We start from the raw sequence: 23073 nt of genomic DNA, 5'->3' as shown, positions 1-23073 counted from the left end.
GGACCAAAACCCTGCTGTTTGGACTGAAGCTGAACTTACTCCCCAACCGGAGTCGGAAGCGTCGACATAGATGGTTAGGTCTGGTGTTAGTGATTTGCGTCGGATTGGAAGTCCATTTTTCAATGGAGCCTCTTTTAACCACCACTCCAGCTCCTGCCGACTTTTCTGGCTTATCGGACATGGTGCATTCCAATTGTTGTTGCGTAACCTGAGTGCTCTTTCATGAGCTTGGAGAAAACCCGAGGCGCCACATTGAGACCAAATGCTAGACTCTTGTATCGGTATACCACACCTTGGTGTAAAAAGGTCAAAAAAATCCCTGGAGTTTTCGTGTATTGGCACTACTACATATGCATCTTTTAAATCTATCTTGCACATGTAATCGTTCTTGTCTAACAACTCTCGTAAGGCTGGTACACCTTCCATTTTGAAGTGATTGCATTGGATGTACTTGTTCAAGCTCGTGCAATCCAATATCGGCCTGCGTTTGTTTGGCTCTTTCACAGTAAAGAATTTCGATAGGTAGCTCTTGCACTGAGACGGGGAACGCTCGATTATGCCTGAGTTCAGAAATTTCTTCACTGCTTCGTCCACTGCTACTTGCTCCTCTTCCGTGAACTTCATCGGAGTATATTTCCATGGTCGAGGCTTGTGGTTCCACTGAAGTTGATATCCTTGTGTTACTACTGACACAGGCCATGAATGAAGTATTGTTCGTTTCCATTGTTCTGAAAAACGTTGGAGACGACCCTCTGGTAATATACCATCGCTCGGTATGACGTAATGCGCCGTTGTCGTGGGGAAAGACGCTGGCGTTGATGGCGGTATTATTGGGGTTGACTGGAGCTTTGGGCCTCCGTGTGTATTTGGCCCTTGCTGCGTCCAAAAAAAGACCTGTGGAAGGTTCCACGGCCCCTGGTGTATCTCTGTTGACGTCCAAATCCTCTGTTATTGTTGTTAATTGATTGTTGTTGTCGTCCCACTGCATTTCTGAGGATGGACTGTTCGTATCTGGCTTGAAAAATTCTTTCAACCTCTTCTCTGCCCAAGGCCAAGGCCTTGTCACTAGGTTCTTCTTCCAAGTGTTTGACGCTATCGGGGAGCCTGAGCGCCTTGATCGCCATTGTCCTAGCTTCACTTTTGGTGGTCTTACCCGTGGCGTATGAGTAAACTGCGAGTTGTCTGATGCCTTCCATAATGTGAAAGAATTGTTCTTCGCTTCCTCCTGATTCAAGAAATTGTTGACATTCTTCGTAAAGGCCAGTTGCTGCTCTTCCTGCGATGATGAGTCGATCAGCTCCCTTGTATACTGCGTTTGTACTTTGGAGGGCATCCACAGTTTTCCTTTTAAGCTCTCTGTGGAACTCTTTGTTGAAGATCTCATTGTTGGTCCATTCACTACCTTCGTACTTTGGAAGGTTCTTAACAAATTCTTTGATGTTTTTCTGTAAATTGATGGGCGAGCTGTTCTCTAGTTCTTCCAAGATTTCGTTTGGAAGGTTTGTTGGATCTTCACCTGATCTGTCAAGATTGATTTTTCTTGACATTTCCTCAATGATTTGTTCGACTTGTTCTCTTGTAAACAATTGTTCAGATTGATCATTGGACATATTATTACCACGATGCGCGGCGCGAAAAAGATCTAAAGAAATAGGAATTAAAAAAAAATTTTTTTTATTATATGTTATCTGAAAATAAAGCGTGGCACGAAAGAGCCTTTACCACCTCATCGGAACCTGGAACGGAGGCAACAATGATTGGGATAAGTATGACTTCCAATTAAGGTTATAAATTATTGAGGACGCGATATTTCTTTGTTTATATACTCAATTCATTGCCGTTGTTAATAAAGTAACCTTTTTTCCAGCCTTGTTTAATTTTATTGACTTTTTATATAAGTCTTCATGTATCCAAGAACTTCATTTACATCACTTATGTGCATCTCTAATTCCACTGGATTGAGTTCGAGTGGGTATACTGTCAAGTAAATATACTCGTAACTTCTTCTCAGGATTTTGTTTTGCACAAGTAGTTTAGATTTCTGAACAGAGAGGTTGGTCATATCGAGGCAAAACCCTTTCATATTATGTATATCATCCAAAGCGTCGAGGAGTTCGCTAATAAATTTTGTATATTGACCAGAGGTGGTTCTTTTAGGAGAGGTTCGACGTTCGAAATACTTAGAATGGTTTTAAGGTACAATAATACAATATAATATTCTAGTTTCAATGTTATACATTTAATCACACATTGTAACAATGTAAATATTTTTTATTACTTGTCCTGAACAACTTTATTGCGTATTACCTGTAAACCCTTTCATACATGTATTTTTTATTACAATCTGTCGTTTAGAAATGCATCTTTTAAAGATAAAGGGCTTCCATATCTGCTAAACAAACCTTTGTCCAGCCCTGATGTATAACAAGCTGACCAGTTCATTTTTCCTGATAACTCATTTCTAAAATTCTTGACAAAAAACAAATCAGCGCTTTCAACAATTTCAATTGGGGTGACAGTTGCGTCTTGTTCCTTTTCGAAAAAAGTTTTCGACGTTTCTCGGTAAACTCTAATCCATTTTTCGCATAAGCTCTTATTTTTTTAGTGAGCTTTCTGAATTTTCATGTGCACAGTTCACAATTTTTTCGAACTGTTTGCTCGTTTTGTCAAGAGCATCATTTGCCAAATCGGATAAGGTAGTTTCAATTGTAGCATACTGTAGAAAAGAGCGATAGGCGATTTTGTATATTTTTCTGAGCTCCTCATCTTCACTCTCGTCCAAAGCCATGATACTTTTTTGTTGACTGTATAAAAAATAAGATAATGCTACAATAGGTGTCATAGTAGATTCATCATTTATAAAAGATGAAATTGAGTCCAAACAGTAGAATTGAATTGAATGTGCCCAGTATTGTTTGTGTGTTGTATAATAAAGATCACCCTCCTCTCTAGCGAAATCATTCATAAGAGCTTTATTTGAAAATCCCTTAATAGCAAAGACGATGACTTTTGGAAATACTTTGTACGCATCATGAACGTTCAAACAGTATCGATTAATTCTTTTTATGAAAGGGATATCAATAATTTGTTGCATTTCAACAATTATTGGCAAGGTAGTTTCTGTTGGCTTATTTGTTTTAGGAATGTAGAGAATGTCGGATTTCCTCCCGTCAGAAAACTCATCAGAGGAAACACAATATAAAGAACCGTTAACATGGCCATCTAATGTAAAAGCAATTAGGAACTTCCAAAATTCTGTTAGTCAGTATTGAAATATAATCTTACCAGTAGCTGCCTTAATAACGATGTTTACAATTTCATCTTCCCTAAAAAGTAATTTACTTGAGAGATCAGGCCCTGGGCGCCTTGGTAGAGTTATAGTAAGAACGTCAATAAGATCGTCATCAAGATTAGAATTTTCTAAACAAAACTATGAGATTCTTTATGCTTGAAGTTGAAAACATTGGTTAAGACAAAGCTGGTGGAGACGCTGGCGTGTTGGCAACTTACGATGGTAATATCTCCAGAGCACGGTGTGCGCCTGGTGTGGGAAGGAAGACAACCAGAAGGCGCGCCATGCCGTAGCAGGACCACGCGGATAGTGGGCCGGTAAGACATCAATGGGGAGTAACTGTGAGATCCGGAATAGCTTGAGTGATATATGATGGAAGTCCAAGGCTCCCGGTAGCTCTACCGTCAGTAGATCTTCAAAGTTAGGTTGAGGCATTCGATAGAGCGTATATTGGAAGTGGCCGTCTGGTCTGAGGTTGTGCGGTGTGAACAAGGCTGCAATGGAGGAGTGTACTGGACTCTGGCCATCTGCTAGCCAGGAATGGAATCAGCTTACTCGATGTTTAAACCTCGTGTTTGACAAGTGAGATCTTTGTCTCAGGCAGTTGTGAGTTGGGCTATATTCAATTCTTTCTGTCTTATTTTCTTTTACTAATAACTTTCCAGCCAATCATAGGCAACTGGTTGTAATGGATTTACAAGCCACGGTAGATATGCAAGCCTAAGACCCCATATAATTAATTAGTGCAATGGTTCTTCCGCATAATGCTCGTAAGCCACCCAATAGGGTTGGTTACCAAGATCACAAATAGGGTAGATCTAACTCATCGCAATCTCATTCAACTTCTCCAATTCCATACTCGAAGATCCACGAGCGATCTTCCAAAACGAGAGAAAGTTTACTTCTTAACTCGAAGCCCTCTGTGCAATCGTCTACTGCACAATCCCATGTTGATAATCCCAGTAATCAGCAAAAGATCATCATTGACACTACTCATATTGGTGTATCGCAATCGGCAGGTAGTCTGTTTTTTGACGTTTCTTCTCGTGCTGAAACGTTGCAGGAAATTTACATGGCAGCCTTCCGTCAATTCAACGATTTTGTCGGTCAACGGATCCATAGATCAGGCAATAATCGATTTTTGGAAGTTAATTTTGATATCGATGAAAATCGTGCCGCAGCCCTCAAGGCTGGTTTGACCTTTAATGATGGTTCAGTCATTATAACACCATCCGTAGCAATGAAATCAGGATCAATGATTAAACGGGTTAACCTTGATCGTCTGCCATGGCTGCGCACCAGCGATCTGCTTGACGGTCTAAAGGCTACTTTTCAGAATTATGGAGAAATTCGCGACGTCGGTGTTGTCAAAGGTGCCGACTCTGGCACTTTTTTAGGTGCAGGCTATGTTATTCTTGACTGTTCTCCTGAACTTAATACTGATAATGATGATCCATTCTTGCAGCTATCACACATCATCGAGTGGGTAAACCCCGACGGTTCTAAGAATGGTAATATTTTTATTCATGCCTATTGGAAGGACATGCCGACTTATTGCAAATATTGTCATGAGTCCGGACATTCTGCCTCTGAATGTAACAAGTCTCCTAGTGGCAAGCGAGTTTGTTTTGCTTGCCTGAAATCTGGACATATTCGTGCCAATTGTCCCGAAAAAATCAAGTCCTCTAAGGAACGCAGACGTCATCCTGTTCCTTCGGATGCGCGTCTTTCATCTGTTGTAGAAAGTTCTGCTGTTGTTCTTTCTCCTCCATTGAAGGATTTAGCTAATCCACCCACTATTCACTCGTGCGAGTCCATTGAGTCGCCCTCTCAGGTGTCCGACGTCGAAGTTGATGTTGTTAATCCTAATTCGTCCCAGTCTACAGAAGCTGAAGCCTGCTCTGACACTTACAATTTTCCTACTCGGCCCGTTAATGCCCTGTCAACGGACAACGACGTTGCGCAGGCTCACTCTGAAATTCTTACTTTGGAGACCACTAGGTCTGACTCTCCAACGGACTCCCTTCCTCCCCAAGAAGAGTCTATGGAATGTGATAATGATGAAATTGCTAAGACCACTTTACCTGTTATTAATCAATCGGCCCGCTCTTCTAATGCATCTAAGTATGCCCCTCGTCCCAAACGCAATGCTAAACCTCCTCTGCGTTATGAGGATGATTCTCGTTATCATTAATTCTATGAATAATAGAAATCAACGTAAGGCTATAAGGTTGCTCTCTTTAAATTGCAATAGTTTGTTTAAATTGAGTAAACCAAATTCACGAAAACATTTTATCCGGTACATACGTCTCAAACAACCTACATTTGTTACCTTACAGGAAGTCGACAATAGTCTGAATCCTTTAGATCATTTTAGTGCATTACACAAACAGTTCTGTAGTTCTCAATCATTTTGGAATCAATATTGCGGAATAGTCAGTCTCGATAACCAATTTCATCTAGAACAAATCCCTCTTCCTGAAGACTCCCGTTGCATCCTCACTCGAGTTTCTCATGTTAATCAGGAAGTTTCACCTTTTTTCATACTAGTTTTATACGCTCCATCTTCGTCGCCAAGAGAGCGTATTTCTTTCTTCAACAGTCTACTGGACTTTGTTCAATTTTCACCATATAGTGATCAATCTTGCATTGAACGTTTAATTATTGCAGGTGACTTTAATTACGACGCTTCCAATATTGCTTTACGTTCTTCATCTTCTCGATGTGGCTTACGCCAATGGAACCATTTTCTTTGTTGCCACTTCAGCAATGTTATGTCGGCCCTTCATTAGCTCAGTGCTCCTACATTCCGTCGAAGTGACACAACATCATCAACCATTGATTTTATTTTCTTATCATCATCTCTTTCATTGTCCTTTGCGAACGCAGTCATCGAATATATAAATCGAGAATGGACTGATCATGCACTGTTACACGTGGAGCTCTACTTGGAAACGAATACGTCGAATGGTCCTGGTATTTGGCGAGCTAATCCAATATTTTTACAAAAGGAGAATTTCTGCAATCAGTTGCACTCTCGCTTATCTTCCTACTATTATCGATGCTTACAGTCATCTCAGTTACCTCCCTCAGAACAATGGGATATGGTCAAAGAAGAGGTTAAAAAGTTTACTAGGAAGTATGGACGTAAACATACCAGCTGGAGGAAAAAGCAATTACAAGCTTTACAGTCTAAATGTCAACGCATTCTTCGAGGTAACCTCCCATACAGTGCATTGCAAGAGCATTTACCTAGGGTCGAGGCTCAAATCAAGAATTTACAGAAGGAGCTTACTGACATGGCCGTCCTCAAAGCTGAACAGATTTGGCGCGAACGTGGTGAAATAGATGCCGATTACCTAAAGCATTCGATTTCTCAGCGCCGTCGCCAGCGCCGGATTCCACATCTAATTCACCCTTCCACTGGCGATCTTTGCTCTTCCCCAGAGCAGATGATATCTGCGGCAGAAACATTCTATAAGGATTTGTATTCTCCGGAGCCCATTGACCTTCGAGCGTTGAATTTCATGCGGTCTCAAATCCCAGAAGATCTACATTTATCTTCAGAAGACAGTCAATCAATTTGTGAGCCTTTTGATTTTGATTATCTCTTCACCCAGGCTTCTCGTGCCCCACGGCAAAGTAGACCCGGACCAGACGGTCTCACTTATAGATATCTTATGCAGATTTTACGGCATCCTCTTTACCAAGGCTTGGCATTACAAGTTTACAACAATTCTCTGCCTCAGTCTGTGTTCCCTTCTACTTGGCTTGATACATGCGTCGTCCTTTTACCGAAAAAGAATGACTTAAGATTGCTCAAAAATTGGAAACCTATTACTTTAATTAATTGTGATGCCAAGATCTTTACCCGCTTGCTCAACTCTCGCCTAGGCTCGATGGTGGACTCTCCTATCTCCCCATGGCAGAGTGGTTTTATGAAGAATCGCTTCATCGCTGATAATGGAGCTCTAGTTAATATCGCAATTGAACAAGCTTCATAAGAAGCTCTGAAGAGGTTGGTTTGCTCTGTGACCAAGAGAAGGCATACGATCAGGTCCATCCTGTGATATGTCTCGAATATATGAAGAAGTGATAAGGGAACTGTGTGTCGATGAGTCTCTATATAACCTCTTTATTGTATATTAAGACGAGAGAGAGAGCTCATTATTACAAACAGCGTCATTTTATATGAAGATAGAATTATTAAGGAACCGATTTAATTATGTCCAATAATAGTTGGGCATATCACGTTATATGTTAATAACATGTATTGTTGTCAGTATCTTTGTATTATTCATTCTTAGAGTATAGATTTATAGTAATCTCATACGACAAGATCAAGCATTTATAAGATAAATACGACACATCCCCTTTATCTGAACACAGTTTTACGAAGGTTTCGATTTCCTTCCGCTTTTATTAATGCAATTGACAAGTTGTTTTATTCCACTACTATGCGTTTGAATGTCAATGGGTTTATTTCTCCGGGATTCAGACTCGGTGGCGGTTTAAGGCAAGGGGATCCCATTAGTCCTTTATTATTCAATCTAGTGCTGGAACCTTTTATTCGCTCTATTTTATTTGGTGGAAGAATTCATGGCTTTGATGGTCCTTCACCATCCCTAAGAGCACTTTCTGCACCAGTGCAAGGCCCTCCAACTCTTTCTTCGCTTAAGGTATTGGCTTATGCAGATGACCTTTGTGTTTTTCTTCGGAATCAGGAAGATTTACGAGCCTTTCAGGAGCTTGTACGACTGTATAATCTTGCTTCGAATTCAAAAATGAATTACGACAAAACTATTGCTTTCTCGCTTTCTGTACAACCGTCTCCTAGCTGGCGCACAATTCTTTTCACTGCAGACATCAGTCAGTGGCATGATCGCACCTCTGACGAGCCTCTGAAGTATTTGGGCTACCCGATAATCCACTCTCATTCGCAACGTCAAATTTTCTTGCCTGATCTGGTTGCTAGGCTTAAGCGTAGCTGCGATGTGCACAAATGTCGCAACTTGTCTGTACGTGGACGCGCGACCGTATTGAATACACTTCTTCTCTCCAAAATATGGCACGTGTTACGAGTTACTTGGAATCCTAAGAAAACTTTGGATAAAATTACCTCCATCGGCCGCCAATTTGTTCAACATCATCAATTTCCTTATATCAGCTACAATGTATTGCTTCAACCTACACAACACGGTGGCCTTGGTCTTCTCGATCCTGCGATTCAACAAAGCCTTCTCGCATATCGGTGGCTCACGCCATTTCTGTTGTCTGAGGCTCCTTCAGCTATTGTGGCTACATGGATGTCTGCCCATATCTTAAGCACAGCTTCTTTTACTCTACCAGACGGTCGTTTGCCTTTCTTCTTCCCTTCCTTACGGCAGGGTCTATTGCATCCTTCTCGTCCCAGCCTTTGTTCGCTATGGTTCCGCGCTTTTGACATTCTCCCTGGTTTACAGAAGCATAAGCTTTCCTTGGGGACGGATATGTCACAACCCACTCCAATCTCAGCGTCTGTCTCTATGGTATTACCTCTTTCTGAGGGTCCTTTGTTGCTCAAGCGCTCCTCCTACTCAAATATTCAGGTGCAAGATGCTTTCATTTTCGATCCTCAACTGCAATTTATACGACGCAGACTAACAGCAGAAGAGAAGCGCGTTGTTAAACGCGGACGTAACCGTGTTGTTCGATTGTATCAATTGTTAGACTCGCACTCTGTGTGCTTATTACTTTTCCTCTCTCGTCTAATGCTGCCTTCTCAAATTGGCTTACATGATGGTGCTTTGGGTCCAACCACCATCGATGATACAATTCTGCCGTTGGTCACCCCATTAGTCGATCATCAGACCCAGCTAATCCAGCCTTCTCACATGCGAAAGCTTATTCGTAAAGCATCTCTTTCGCAAGCTAAAAAATCCTCAGTCGCACTAGGTAATTCAGCCAGGTTTTGGAAAACCTTTTGGCGCATGGATATCCCTTTGCCGGCTCAAAACGTTTGGTTTTGTTTGATTCATGGTAAGCTGCCTGCTGCTTCCAATCTACACAAGATCATTCCCTCTTTCTCTCCTTTCTGCCGTCTGTGCAATCGGGGTTCGTCTTCAGAAACCACTTGTCATTTCTTAATTGACTGTAGAAAAAAATACCTCGCTTGGAAGCTCATTTGGGCCCACTTCTTCCCTTTGCCCTCATGGTCACGCCATTCACTACTGCAGGCAATCTTACATCTCAATTTCCCTCAACAGGATTCAGTGCAATCTCTTGATTCCTATAGCATCTTTGGATGCAGCTTGTTGATGATATGGAAAGCACACTGGCGTTTTATTTTTGATTCTACGCCCTTCGTACCTACCCTGGTGCTTCAAGAAGCTATTCGAGTGATGCAGTCGTTAGCCCCTCCAAGGACTGACAACCTCAATTCTTCATAGTTAGTATAGTATATTGACTTTATTTCCTTTTTTACTTTATTTTCTTGTACTTCGATTTTCCTAGTTCACCGCTGCCTTTGGTACGTGGCTTATAAATAAATAGAATTTGGCTTTTATGCCCCTACAAAAAAAATATATAATTAATTAGTGCATCTACTGCTCTTTATGTACTATCCTTGATCTACGCTTTTATATGACAACATCCTATGCTGAGCCTTCTTGTTTCCAATATGTTATATGTACTATGCTATGGTTCTTTTTATTATGCATTTAGTCAATATCGTATTATGCTTCATTTTTAATTATTATACTTCGAGTTTTGTGATCTTGGTTGTTGTAATCATTCTTTTCTTTATTAGTTCGAATTGTACAACGTAAAATAAAATACAGTAGTATAAACTTTTTTTTTTATCCTTTATCTTCTTGAGTGGGAATGGAAACAACAGAAACAAACCGAGAAGAAACAGGAAGAGGAGGGCGGGAACAATCAAGATTACTTAGCTCTCGTGTAATTATGATGATACTTCATAAATTCGTATACTACATCAAAACTTAAGTCCACAGTTAGTTCCAATTGAAGTTCGAAGGGTGTTCCAAATTAAGTTGAATGTCGTTCCTAATTCAACCTTAGTTGCCTCCATTTCGACTTCAGATGTGGTACTAAGCTCTCTGAGCCGCGCTTTTTTATTCATAGTTTTAAATTAATAACAATAAAATTCAAAGTTTTCTATATTCTATATCTCTTTATAGCTTTCTAAGCCGCACATTCGTGGAACTAGTTATGGAGCATATCACAAACATTAATGAAAATGTGGCACGAAATCAACAAACTATCACACTTACCAACGAACAATTGGAATTACTCCTCAATGAATTTGTTTCGAAGATCAGAACAGAAGAAGCAGACAGAAGGCAAGACGATAACAATGAACTCCCTTCCAGCATCCTATCCGAAATGGAAGAAACTCCCTCGGCTGACATGCGCATCACGATCAAACGATACGCACGGGATATCCCCTTCTATGATGGTGGATCCTGGACAAGATCAGAAGTCATCAACAAAAGTTTTGTTAATTACCTCAAGAGATACAAAGTGGGTGCCCATTCAACCGTTTCCCAAAAATACAAAGATGCTGATAGACTTAGACTTGCAGCCAGAGTGTTATAGAACGAAGATTATAATTTCCATAATAAGTAAAGACAGAGTCTGTGCGTAGTCAATAAGGAATATAAAGTGATTTATAAGCACTATTCCAATGCGTAGTCTTTATAATAAGAATACCCAATTAGAGTAACTTAGTAAGCATCCAGATCATTCTCGTAAGCCAGGCACCGCAGCTTTAACCATTACCATAGCAGAACAAATCAAATCGTACTTTGATTTAATCCACATCAAAAAGTATAAATAGAGCCCTCTTTTTCATTGTATTTTGTATTATCTGAATTCTCAGAAATAAACGAATTCTCACAAATACTTGTTTGTCCCTGTCTTTTGTCTTTTATAACATAAATCCACCTCAAATTATCTCAGGATACACCAACTATTAAAACAACTGGATATTTTTCATATCTTTTATATACCAAAGTAGAATATTTTACTGCACGATACATATACTTTTCATTAACATCCTTTTGAACCTCTATCATTATTGGAGGATATTCACTGTCGATGGCTTTGGGAAGATATAGAACATCGCAAGCACATTTGTTCAAGAATTCATTTGGTGCAGCGGTATATTGATCTTCTGGGGCGTTAACCAAATTTTTACTGGTAATATTGATAATTCTGGTATCAACTAGTACTGCCTTGCTTATTAGGTCACTTCCAGGAACATGTTCTTTCGGTAGTGAGTAATCAGTAACGTTATGTTCTGATTCTTCTAAATCACTATTGTGTGTGTGAGAGAAAACATTTATAATTGCACAATACATTTGACTTACCTTCAAAGAAATTGTTGCTTGTTTCAAGATGAGCGTAATCCGTTAAAATGTTAGATTCAGTCATAGGAAGATGAAGAAAAAAGAATGATTAAAAAAAAAAAAAAACTACGGTACGGTACGCTTTTTATATTGTTATTTTCCTTTAGAGTTGTAAGAGTTGTTAATATAGAAAGTTTCCTTGAGATTTTATAGGTTTAAGTGCTTGGAGTGACCACCAGATCTTGTAAAGTTGATCAAACTGTGAAGTATAAAGTAAAATAAAAGATAAAAAGAAGAGATTAGGAACTTTTATAACCAAAAAGGTTGTCAGTTTATTGTATAAGATAAAATAAAAAGATAAGGTGAACTGCTTGTTCCATTTTTTTGAGTCTTGGGTTTATATACTTTTTTTTTTTAGAATTTTTGTTGGCTTTCCTTTCCTTGAAATCAGCGGTTGTTGATAAGTTAACCTTAGTTGTCAAGGTTCAGTTCCACAGAGTTACCCTTTTCAACATCTTTTGCGTTACGCTTTTTTTTATTTTATTTTTTTTTTTTGGTACGGTACGGTACAGTTAAACAGTCTTTTATTTACAATTAAAGCCTCAAGTGGGCGCACGATAATAATAATATACCTTCTTCGCCCGAGGCAGGTCAAAAGAAAATAAAGAATTGGTAACTAAAAAACCCTTATGAGATCAAGGGTAAAAAAGTTATGGAAGAAATGATGTTGGACCAAGTGTAAGATACACCTCTAAAAATATTAACTAGTAATTTCCATTCAAAATATTATATACTTTTTAACTTTAGCATAAGCAAACGTGATACCGGCCAAGAAGCTCTTCCAAATAGTTTCAGCTGGAATCATTTCGCCAAAGATTTGCTGATCCATTATGTTGACAGCCTCTGCTACAACAATTGACTTGGAATCTTCATCTGTACTAGAATAAGTAATTGCATTAACACAGTTGTGAATCATCATGCCTACGATAATGACTGTATCGATTTGCTTGCTTAAGAGATATTCTTTAAGATCGATATGATGAAAGCCATCAGAATACTCTTTGAAAATAACTTTCTCTGGATCTAAAGACTTGACAGTTTCATGAAACTCTGCACCGCGAGTACCCTTGACTAAGAAAGGAAAGAACGATTGCTGTTCAGGCGTTGTGTGATGAGCAACATGGATAACTTTTTTACCGTCTTGTCTGAACTTACCCAAGAGCTTTTTAATTTCACTAGCAGTTTTCACGGGTCTCCAGGTTGGCAAACCTCCATCAGGGAAATAATCGTTTTGAACATTGACGATCGCGAGAGCTTTTTTCATATTGTTTATTATTTGTTTTTTAATAGAAAACTTTTTTTTGGTGCGGGCTACTCTATGCTAATGAAGTTTTGGGGGAGGAGATAAGAGAAACTCCTTTTTAAAATTATTAATAGACTTGAAATATGTTTTGATCTTGATAAAGCAATACAACCTATTATATAGAAACCATATCATTAATATTCAATTGGAAACCTTTGACGCTGTTAGTCATTATAAGCATCATTACGAAAGCAGATAACTTAGTGTGAATATTAAGTTATCTTTAGGCGCTCGTCAAAATTTACCAAGCTATTACACTCACTATAGGTTCACTTTAAACATTAATGGTAGATCTACTTTGACAATGGCTAAATCAACTAGTATTCTATATTTCGCGTTACACAGAAATGAATGCAGTTGTCTTTCTGTAATATTAGTCATTCTCTCACTATTTAACTGATAGAATCTTCACGACATTTTTCTTTACTTCTCTTCATCTGAATCAGGAAATTAGTTGGATTCTGCCAATCGGGTTTTGTACCTTTCAGCTTAGTGGTTAGGCACGCACATACGTTTCTGGGATTGGTTTCATAAGCTTCTTATATATGATCAAACGCTATAGGCTCTGTGGCTTCGCTCCCATTCAATAATAATACATAATAAGAGAGAATTAAACAACAAAACAACAGTGATGTGTGATCTCATTGCTCACCAATCATAAAAAAAGGTAATTTTAGCGATCAATAATAATACAAGTTATTTTACATATACAGCTTATACATCGCTGTTGGTTAAATTCTGTAAGAGTACTATTCACAAGCAAAACGTTGAATTAATGACTGCTGTATAAGCAATCGATTAGCCCAAAGCCAAAATAACGATTTTATACGTTTTTAACCATCTTTTTTTTTTTTTTTTATGGCAAAGAGTCATCTCCCTTGAAGTCAATGGATTATGTGTGATGGCCGGGTTATTCTCTTTCGGTGTACGTAAATGTAGCACTGTCGATCATCTAACTCTTGTGTCTATTCTTCTACTGTTGTTGTTACAAGTGCCCCAACAGGTTGTTCTTCAGTGACCTTCAATCCTTACGCCTCCCCATACTGCTCCACAGGCATCGTCTCTTCCCTGTTACCTACTGGACGTTAAATGAAATTTTAAAACTCTCCAAAAAAAAAAAACATTCAAGCGATTGAGCTCTCGTGACACTGATAAACTTGAGCTTCGATTCCATATAAAAAATGTTTTTGATCATTAGGTCATGCTATGTGATGATCCTATTTTTGAAAACAAAACTTACCACTTTTTTTTTTGGTTCTTGTCGTCTTTATAACAATGTGTGACACGTTCTGTAACACAAACTCTCCTCAAGCATTTACTAAGGCATGCATTATTTGTTCGAAAAGCAGGCCAAAACATTGTGATAGCCTATAAGTAACTAATCAGCTGTCACCATAGAAACCCTTATTTTAATTTCAGTGGATATGGAAACAGTGCGTGCAAGATTATAAATAAAAAGCACAGACCCCGATTTCTTCCGTCTTTTTTATCGAGAAAGGGCTTGCGTGACGCAACTTTAGGTTTAAGACGGACCCCGCAAAATAACAAAAAAGTTTTATTATCGCTTACTCTCTTACTCTTGCTCTTCCTTTCTGTCTGTCGAATTTTTGCAACTTTTTTTTTGTCAACCACCCTTTCTACCTTTACTTACATTGACCTTATTAAAAGATCCCAATGGCCTTCAAGTTTAATTGGCCAGAGTTCGATGCTGAATTCTACAAAGAAGCACGCTCACAATTAGAAGCTGCTTTGAATAAAGGAAATAAACCAAAGAACATTGTCGATTATATTTCTGTTAAAGAGTTAAATATGGGAACAACTGTAAGCCTATAAAATAGGATTAACCATAATCGTTATTCTTATAGTTATCACCATAGGCACCTGAATTGGAAATACTAGAAATAGGAGAACTTTCAACCGATAAGTTTCGAGGCATATTCAAGTTAACTTATTGCGGTGATGCTTATATTGTTATACAGACAAAAGTTCAGGTATGGATGGATTAATATATAAAAAAACGTGATAATAACCTCTTTGATACCTTAGGCCAATCCAATGCATGCAAACGAATCCGATTTACCCCGACATACTCGACCAACTGTACTAGCAGCAGATCAACCACTTATTGTACCCATGTTATTAAGGATTAGCGACCTTAAATTGAGAGGAATCATTGTGCTTGTAGTGTCCAAGGCGAAGGGCATCACGCTCGTGTTTAAAAATGATCCGCTCGAAAGCATTGTTGTGAGTTCAACCTTTGATAGCATTACGAGTGTTCGATCATTCTTACAACGCGAAATTGAAAACCAATTGAGGAATTTATTTCAAGAAGACTTGCCCGTCATGATACATAACCTAAGTTTACGTCATATTCAAAAAGAACAAGAGAAACAAGCAAAACGAGAACAAGAGGAATGGTTACAGACACAAAGACTCGAGATTATGAAAAAGAATGCTAAAAATACCCGATCAGTCTTTTCTGATCCAGGAATTCGACGTAGCAACACGATGTCATCAGCGTCTGTTAATGCCATGCACAGAACTACCACAACTACAGCAGGAACATCGGCAACAGCCATTCCGTCTCCCACAAATAACCGAAAGCATTTTGATGCTTTATCGATGCCGGACCTTGACACCTCATCCACGCCTGCCTCATATGCACCTTCTCGGTTTCCTTCCTCCTTTTCATACAGCCAGGACGTACCGCTGTCACCGCTGACGAACCCTTTTAGACGATCTTACAATAGACAAATGTACAGTAGTTTTAGTGATTTATATTTTATGAATGAAACATCTGGCGAGAATATGAACCAAGCCGAGCTGCTTTCGACATCACCCGAAGCAGTCAGCTTGGACGGACAGCCGTTTGGAGGCAACAAGGGCATTCCTGTCACAGCAGCCAACCTGTCGACACTAAATGAACTCTACAGTAGCCGATTTGCAGCACTAAAGACGCCACCTTATTCCGATTTTGGTGACTCACAAACGAACAAGATGGGAGAAGATGAATGTTCCTATGAAGATTATTATGATGAGTCATCTGTGAACTCGATGATCGCTGCAGAAATGTATGCAGATGATGTGGATGCACCGTGGTATATCACAGAAGGACTGGAAACTCATTCGGCAAGAGACAAGGAGAAGACATTGACAATGATGCCGATGGATGAGGATATTGTGTTGAATCCCAAAGAGAATACAGTCGCGGCAAAACTGGCCCAGTTAACAAATATACATCACACCATATCACCCTTTACACATACAATAGATCACTTTACTTACCGTTCTTTACCGCACACAGTTAAAGTCGATGTGAAATCAAAACTTAAAAAGAAACCAAAGCGACGTATCATTCGGCTCAACACTCAGTCATCAACTACAAGCGCATAGCAAAGATAAAACTTCAAGCATTTACCAACTCTTATATATATTTATACTGTATACCTTATTTATTTGTTACAAAACGTTTCCTTATTTTACAAACATGTATTGACAGCTTTTATATACATTCCTTTTTTCTTTTTTCTTTTTCATACCAACTTAACTACACTCAAGCGATGGTTGCTTTCAACCTTTTCTTTATTGACAACATATATTTACACATAAAATAATGAAATAAAGCTTATAGATCTCCATCTTTTGAAAAAACAGTACAAACCAAGATGATTTTTATAATGTGGTCAACATTTTATTACAGGATATTGATCAATTGCAAGGTATTCACTATAACTAGTTTTTGACTTTGGCTTTGTTTTTTATTTTGTTTTTTGTTTTTTGTTTTTTTTTTTTTTTTTCTTTACTTTTTGCTCTTTTCTTCTCTGGATTAAAACATAAGACCAGCTATTCCCCAGTTAGCCCTAAGGTATGTTATACTCTTTACTCTTGTAGGAAACTGATATGTGGTATTATAGATTGCCATCGAAAATAACCCAGTAATAGCTGAGGGATGGCTTGGTTCTTACCAGCTTTATCCCATCGACTTTCTACTATGCTCTTCATCTTCTCCGGGCCAGTTATTGCTGGTCCTATATAATACACTTTTGGTAAGATATTACAAGTTTACTCACTTTTCTTACTTCTGTCTTTCTCTTATAAATTCTCTTCTTTATAATGTAAGCATCTCATGACAGCGTAAAAACTAGGATGTCACAGTTAGGCCTCGATTCTGTCATAATCCTTGGTGGGTAGATGTAGCGTTCCCGAATCAAGGTTATTCCAGGACAGAGTTCATATTCAATTTTTCTCATAAATGATATTCCAGAATTGCTTCTATTGGACTCTCTTTCGTCATTGCTTGCCTTTTTTCTATCAGTGTGCGAATAAAGTGTCACTCTTTTAAACCATGAATGTGATTTGATTTATTAGAATGGTGTCTTGATTCATCACAAAACATCTTTGAAGGAGTGATCATTTCGTATCTCAAAATCTTTTTTTTCTTGTATTAAACTGTGACCATACTAGGTTCGCATTGGCTGTATTGAGCTTGTCCATCATCTGAATAAAAAGAAGTATAGGTACGCCATGCATCGCTACAGTTAACCTAACCATCCTTGGAGAATCTATAGACGTTGGATAGAAGAGGAGCATAAGTTCAAAGAGATTTCATCACGCCAAAAACACATACTCCCTTCCCTACTAACGCCGTATTTATACCTTCAAAGCTTGCGTTTCGCCACTCTAGATATAGTCACAGCATTCGGTATTACTTTAATCTAGACACAGTTTACTATCCGCATTTTTGCTGAATCATCACTGATGACTCTCTCTCTTTTAAGGAATATGATGCAAAGTGAAGCAATGATTTTTTTTTGAGAGGTTGCTTTGTAATTAAACTGGTGAATGTTGTATAAAACGACTTTTTTATAAACGATTTACACACGGTAACTTTTTTATTCCGAAAAGAATAACATACAGACATACATACATACATACACACACACACATTTTGAGAAGAGAATAATATCTATAGAGTGGTATCCATGTCATCTATTGATAGTGGCTGTGTATAGTTTAGTAACCACCACCAGATAGCTTCATAACAAAAAACGAGCTGCCTTAGTGTCTGCACCATGCTTAATCTCTGTTCTCTGAAACGAGATATTGTTTCAAGCAAGATATCTGATTTAGGATTACAGTCTGTATTACACAATCGATAAATGACAGTATCGATGGCACAAAAGGCTCCCGATCGACCACAACCTGCAGAACAGTGAACGATCATTGGACCGACTTGCTGATTAGCTGCCGAATACTGCTTTTGTGCTTCGTCTGCCATTTGAATAATTTGTAATGTGCCCAAAGGATTATCAGGTACACCAAAGTCCATCCAGCCTGTATACTGCAGGTGACTGATCGTTCTGCTGCTCTCGCCCCTAGAAAGGGTCAGCTGTCTCACAATGATCGCATCATCTTCATTCTTATTTGATTCGTCTAGACCCTTGACAGGACGCACTGTTTCACTCACGAGTGTAACCGTGACCTGACCATATTGAACAGGCTCGTTTATCTTGGAAGGCCAGTAGCGATGACATTTGATCTAGACAAGGATTTAGTAACTGCATAGTGGATCATACACGCAAAAAAAAAAAAATACCTTGTTCATCTCTTCTTCCTTTGTCAGCATCACCAGTACACGGGAATCCTGTTCCCAAACAACCTGCCAGAAATCATTGAAAGTGGCAGGCAATGGACCTTGTGTGGAGATGTATCGTCGGTAAGGGGATGTACTACTCGATTTATGATCTGTCATGGCCTTTATACAATGTGTATCTACCGTCTCTGGACGTGCATCTGAGATGGCATCTTCAGAATCAATATATTGAAGGTAACTAGCATTGATGTAATCTGAGCTCTGATGCTCCTTAATCTTGACTCGAGTGTATTCTATAGAACGATAAGTGATTATGGTCAATTTGTAAGAAAGATAAGTTACCATATGGCCAAATGTTTGTGTATCTGTTTAATGCGCCCATTTCAATACCAGCGACAATACTAAATGGAAACTCAGATGGATTGCTTGTATGCTTTGAATGAAAGTGCATGATGTTTTGAAGTCGTCTTTGCTCTGTTCGTTCCAATTTCTATATATTTATACACAAATAAGATTAGAAAATAATAATAAGAAAAAAAAAAAAAAAAGCAGCCATGTTACCTCATAACTTTCGGCTAAGACCTTGGGTCCTTGTTCTTTAATTATGTTTTGTAACCAAGTAGGAGCTCTAAAGCAATTGCTATGTTCTGGATCCATATGTCCACCTGCTATGCAACGTGGTGCTCTGTCTATCTGAATGTGATCTTCATTTTGTGGATCGACATAACACTTGGGTGGTAATCTCACAGGAAATCGTTCTCGAATAGGACCATGCGATAGTTCCATATTCTGTCGAATGTTTGAAAAGAAAGGATTGAATGCTTGGTTTTCAAATTGTGGCATAGGAGCAGTAAATGGACCTATACTCGGTGTGGCCATAGGCAAATTGTTTAAGCGAAGACCAGGGCGTCGACTACCCGTGCCGTTGAGATTCAAGGCAAAGCCTGAAGAGCCACCGATGGTAGTGGGTGGTCCGATAGGCATTGTGTTATTAGCCGAACCATAGGTAGGACTGGTTGGATTTGACTCGATTTGGTCATTGTGCTGTTCAGAAAAGGCATCAAAGCCACCTAACGATGAAGGTTAACTCTATTATCTTTTTCAGGAAATTCCCTCTTTTAATACCTTTTAGATAATGCAGCTTTCCCTTAAAACCTGAATTGACCAACTTTATGCTTAAATAAGCACAAGCACTATTTTCTTGTAGCTGCTGAGATTGTTGATCATAGAATATGATATAATCAGCTGTTTGCCAGCTTCGTAGCTTCTCCCTTGCACCTTCAAGGACAATAGCTTCATAGACCTTATCTAACGTGAATGTGGGTCGCTTAAGGATTGTGTTTGGTATAGAAACATTAACCGAGTTATGAATTCTCGAATGAGAGAATTGAACAAAAGAACGAACGTCCAAGATGAGCAGTGATTTTGGTTTTTGCTTGTAGTTGTTGAGTAAGTCATTTAACTGTTTCGGCTCAATAGGTGTAATAAAGGATAGTGACTTTGGTTCGCTTTGTGATGAGGCACTTTCTGGCCTTTGTTGTTGTTGTTGCTGTTGTTGTAATTTCATTCTGCGATTTGCTATTGAACCCATGCTTAACATTGGCGCTTTCTGTTCAGTTGAAGGGCTGCTTAGAACCGTTGGTTGTGATGCATGGCGAGCTTGGATAGCATTGAGGAATTCTTGATTAAGCATAGGATTGATTGGAGCAGTATAATATGGAGTATTTGCAGTTGAGACGTCATTGTTATTATTATTGCTGCTAGTAGGATCACCTGAAGTATTTTCGGTTGATAATAGAGAAGGTACGTTGAGTGGAGTAAAATAGGCATCATTTGTTTGCCCTCCTCTGTGTGTAGGTGACTCAAAAGTCAAGCTCATATCTGTTGTTGTTTTTTGCTATTTGAAAAGAGAGAGAAAAAAAAAGGAGGGAGTGTTAGAAAAAGGATCCTTTTTTTTTTTGGAAGCAAGCTTTCTTTTCTTCTATTTTTGTGGCCCAGACTCAGTTTTTTGTACAACTAAATAATGTCGTCATAGTATTTCCATTTATAGTAATTAGCCTTGTACCAGATCTAGAGTCTACTCGAGACGTTCCAATAAAAAATGTAATTTGCTTGTCGTGGATTAAAAATTAAAAGAGTGTTTGATCCATGGCAATTAACAAGCTTAATAGTCCACTTATATCATCCAATAAGTATATAATTGGTTGTGAGGATACCCAGGTCGAGATAATACGTATATTTTAAATATTGTGTTTTTTTTTTTGTTTTATGAGAATTAACTTTCATAACGTCAATAAACGTTTTTGTAAAGACTTTGATAACAATGTTGTCATTGACCGCAGTTATGCAAGAGATACAATGACACATATCGAGTAATAAGGCATCATATACAAATAGATCATAAAAGCAAAGAGCATAAACCGTATGAGTACATGCTGTCTGCAACCATGGTTACAAAAAAAAATTACTTTTCTTACAGAAATGATGCAATGAGAAGAAAATTCGCTAGCTGTTCTTCATCTTTAAAGATGAAATACATTCTGAATGGAAACAAAAGGATGGATTGTCAATAATATCGTTTTGCTCCTATAGGAAAAACATCCATTAATTGGACAAAGTGGATCTTTTAGGCAACAAGAGATATTAAAGAGCAGTCGTAAAAGGATATTTCCTTTGAGATGCCTTGAATGCTTTTCTTTTTCTTGACTCATCCGGGCATACTTAATTTTGCTCTAAGGATTGATGACTTTATTGTGATTTAAACACTCTTTGCGACAAATGCTAAATAAAAACCAATTAAATTACATTAGCCAAACACCTCATAAAATCAAGCATACCATAGCCATTTTATACCAACTGTTGGAGTGTCAAAACGATCCAGTTAATCTTTTTTTCAGCAATCGTTATGCTTCATCATTCGCGTCCATGGCTTTTAAAGCCAATATCGCAATCAATATAAACCCACAAAGCTGTAGCGACACAGAAAAGCTTACCGTCAATAAAACTGATCCTACAGCAATGAAAATTAACCGTTGGCAAGAGAGGGAGAAGGATGACTTGTGTAGACAATAAAAATACATTTGAGCAGGATGACCTGGTAATCAATAAACCGGCGTAGCACCAAGGAATTCTTCCTGGGTGGTTTTATGCAAAATCATTGCCTTCTGCTTTTATTAAAATAACTTTATTAACCACAGTTTCATTTTTGGCTATCGTAGGCTTTTATTCTTGAGTTTAGTAACTTTCGGATGAACCGACAGCTGTCCCCACATCTTTTGTTATTCTATCAGAATTTCTTTACTTAGCGTAGAATGTTTGATCTTTTTACTTTTTAGGATTAGAAGCCTGCGGATCTCAAAATGCTTCTAAGATGCCGAGACGAGACTTTTTTTTTGAAGACAATACATGCGTACAGTGGCTGATTTATTTAGTCAATTGTATTAGAATGTGATTGGAAATCCATAATGCTTTTTTTTTTTTTTCAGTTGCAAGTGTCATATGCTGTAATGATCTGTACAGTCAATTTTATGTGTACAGTGATTTGCGTTTGAAAATCAAGATTTTCTAAAATAGAAATCAAGCTTTTTATTTGACCAATCAAGAGTTTCTTAGCGCGTTCAAACTTTTTGTCGGCCAATCAATTGTTTTTTAACCCAATCAAATTTTCCATTGCCATTCAACTAATGATCAAATCCAGCACTTAAATATGATTCCAGGCAAGACCATAGTTTCTCTCTCATTTTATTCCAACCCCTTACCACCCTTCCATTGTATGTCCCTTTAATGTTAACAATGGATCACTTTTCTTACGATCGTAAATCAATATATCGCCATCTCTTTGTTTGGTTACAATAATATTAGGTTGGTCTGGTTGATAACGTGCTCGATTCACTTCTCCAGGATGATTGAGTTTTTGTGTAATGTACATTTTGGTTTTTGCTCTACTTGTTTTTTTTTGTAAATACTATATTTGGGCAGGTCCTGTGTCCCTGGACTGAGCTTATTTTGTGAAAAATACCCTCTCAGTCTCACCCCTCTGCGATGTGATGACTTATTAATAACTACAATGAAATAAATTAAATTTCATTTACTACAAAAAAAAATGTTGTCTTTTCTTTTAGTTTTATATTACCTTCATGCGTACTTCCATTTACCCAGGCGCTGATGCTTTATATACAAACCAAAAAACTTGAAATATGAAGTCAGCAAGAAGAAACAAACAATATGAACGAAAGCAAGGTAACACAGCCTAAATACAACTTATCAAAATAACTAAAACTGTTAAAAAGGAGTAAAAAGAAAAGTGGATAGTCGCTTCTACTTCTAGAACTCAAATTGCGGTATGCGGTTCGTGTAACAATAGCGGTCACGCATCAGCCAGGAGCAAAGGTTGTTCAAACCACAATTTTACTTTAAACGAATTGATTTAAAGAAAGCTTGGGAACAATCATCAAAGATATACCGTCTCTCTCCCTTT

General features: G+C 38.3%; 10 protein-coding genes across 10 annotated transcripts; 4 read left to right on the top strand and 6 right to left on the bottom strand.

The window, feature by feature from the left end:
* Nucleotides 1–307: 307 nt before the first annotated feature.
* On the bottom strand, nt 308–1610 carry RHIMIDRAFT_238068 (uncharacterized protein; the record flags this gene model as incomplete). Its single annotated transcript, XM_023608884.1, has 2 exons — nt 308–982; nt 1035–1610. The coding sequence occupies 2 exons, from the start codon at nt 1608–1610 to the stop codon at nt 308–310; spliced, it is 1251 nt and encodes a 416-aa protein (XP_023465961.1).
* A 1782-nt stretch (nt 1611–3392) lies between these two features.
* Nucleotides 3393–3874, bottom strand: RHIMIDRAFT_142221 (uncharacterized protein). Its single transcript, XM_023605708.1, has one exon. The coding sequence runs from the start codon at nt 3725–3727 to the stop codon at nt 3443–3445; it is 285 nt and encodes a 94-aa protein (XP_023465960.1). The 5' UTR covers nt 3728–3874; the 3' UTR covers nt 3393–3442.
* A 166-nt stretch (nt 3875–4040) lies between these two features.
* On the top strand, nt 4041–5486 carry RHIMIDRAFT_238066 (uncharacterized protein; the record flags this gene model as incomplete). Its single annotated transcript, XM_023608883.1, has 2 exons — nt 4041–4079; nt 4158–5486. The coding sequence occupies 2 exons, from the start codon at nt 4041–4043 to the stop codon at nt 5484–5486; spliced, it is 1368 nt and encodes a 455-aa protein (XP_023465959.1).
* A 3343-nt stretch (nt 5487–8829) lies between these two features.
* RHIMIDRAFT_284394 (uncharacterized protein) lies at nt 8830–9544 on the top strand (the record flags this gene model as incomplete). The annotated part of the gene is made up of 1 exon (XM_023613183.1): nt 8830–9544. A coding segment is annotated over one exon (675 nt), but the record flags the coding sequence as incomplete, so codon positions are not given.
* Nucleotides 9545–10501: 957 nt separating this feature from the next.
* On the top strand, nt 10502–10888 carry RHIMIDRAFT_292356 (uncharacterized protein; the record flags this gene model as incomplete). The annotated part of the gene is made up of 1 exon (XM_023613885.1): nt 10502–10888. The coding sequence occupies one exon, from the start codon at nt 10502–10504 to the stop codon at nt 10886–10888; it is 387 nt and encodes a 128-aa protein (XP_023465957.1).
* A 310-nt stretch (nt 10889–11198) lies between these two features.
* RHIMIDRAFT_284392 (uncharacterized protein) lies at nt 11199–12026 on the bottom strand. The gene has a single exon (XM_023613182.1). The coding sequence runs from the start codon at nt 11650–11652 to the stop codon at nt 11248–11250; it is 405 nt and encodes a 134-aa protein (XP_023465956.1). The 5' UTR covers nt 11653–12026; the 3' UTR covers nt 11199–11247.
* Nucleotides 12027–12365: 339 nt separating this feature from the next.
* RHIMIDRAFT_284388 (Isochorismatase hydrolase) lies at nt 12366–13154 on the bottom strand. The gene has a single exon (XM_023613181.1). The coding sequence runs from the start codon at nt 12962–12964 to the stop codon at nt 12419–12421; it is 546 nt and encodes a 181-aa protein (XP_023465955.1). The 5' UTR covers nt 12965–13154; the 3' UTR covers nt 12366–12418.
* A 1242-nt stretch (nt 13155–14396) lies between these two features.
* Nucleotides 14397–16628, top strand: RHIMIDRAFT_284387 (uncharacterized protein). The gene is made up of 3 exons (XM_023613180.1): nt 14397–14824; nt 14881–14994; nt 15050–16628. The coding sequence occupies exons 1-3, from the start codon at nt 14678–14680 to the stop codon at nt 16394–16396; spliced, it is 1608 nt and encodes a 535-aa protein (XP_023465954.1). The 5' UTR covers nt 14397–14677; the 3' UTR covers nt 16397–16628.
* A 1341-nt stretch (nt 16629–17969) lies between these two features.
* Nucleotides 17970–20475, bottom strand: RHIMIDRAFT_238059 (uncharacterized protein; the record flags this gene model as incomplete). Its single annotated transcript, XM_023608882.1, has 5 exons — nt 17970–18542; nt 18600–18889; nt 18939–19086; nt 19158–19666; nt 19722–20475. The coding sequence occupies 5 exons, from the start codon at nt 20473–20475 to the stop codon at nt 17970–17972; spliced, it is 2274 nt and encodes a 757-aa protein (XP_023465953.1).
* A 1875-nt stretch (nt 20476–22350) lies between these two features.
* RHIMIDRAFT_202897 (uncharacterized protein) lies at nt 22351–22527 on the bottom strand (the record flags this gene model as incomplete). Its single annotated transcript, XM_023606648.1, has 1 exon — nt 22351–22527. A coding segment is annotated over one exon (177 nt), but the record flags the coding sequence as incomplete, so codon positions are not given.
* Nucleotides 22528–23073: the final 546 nt, after the last annotated feature.

Source organism: Rhizopus microsporus (assembly GCF_002708625.1).
Source record: "Rhizopus microsporus ATCC 52813 unplaced genomic scaffold scaffold_9, whole genome shotgun sequence".
NCBI classification, from domain to species: Eukaryota; Fungi; Mucoromycota; class Mucoromycetes; order Mucorales; family Rhizopodaceae; genus Rhizopus; species Rhizopus microsporus.
The sequence above is the reverse complement of the archived record's forward strand: the minus strand, read 5'-3'. Positions and strand labels throughout refer to the sequence as shown.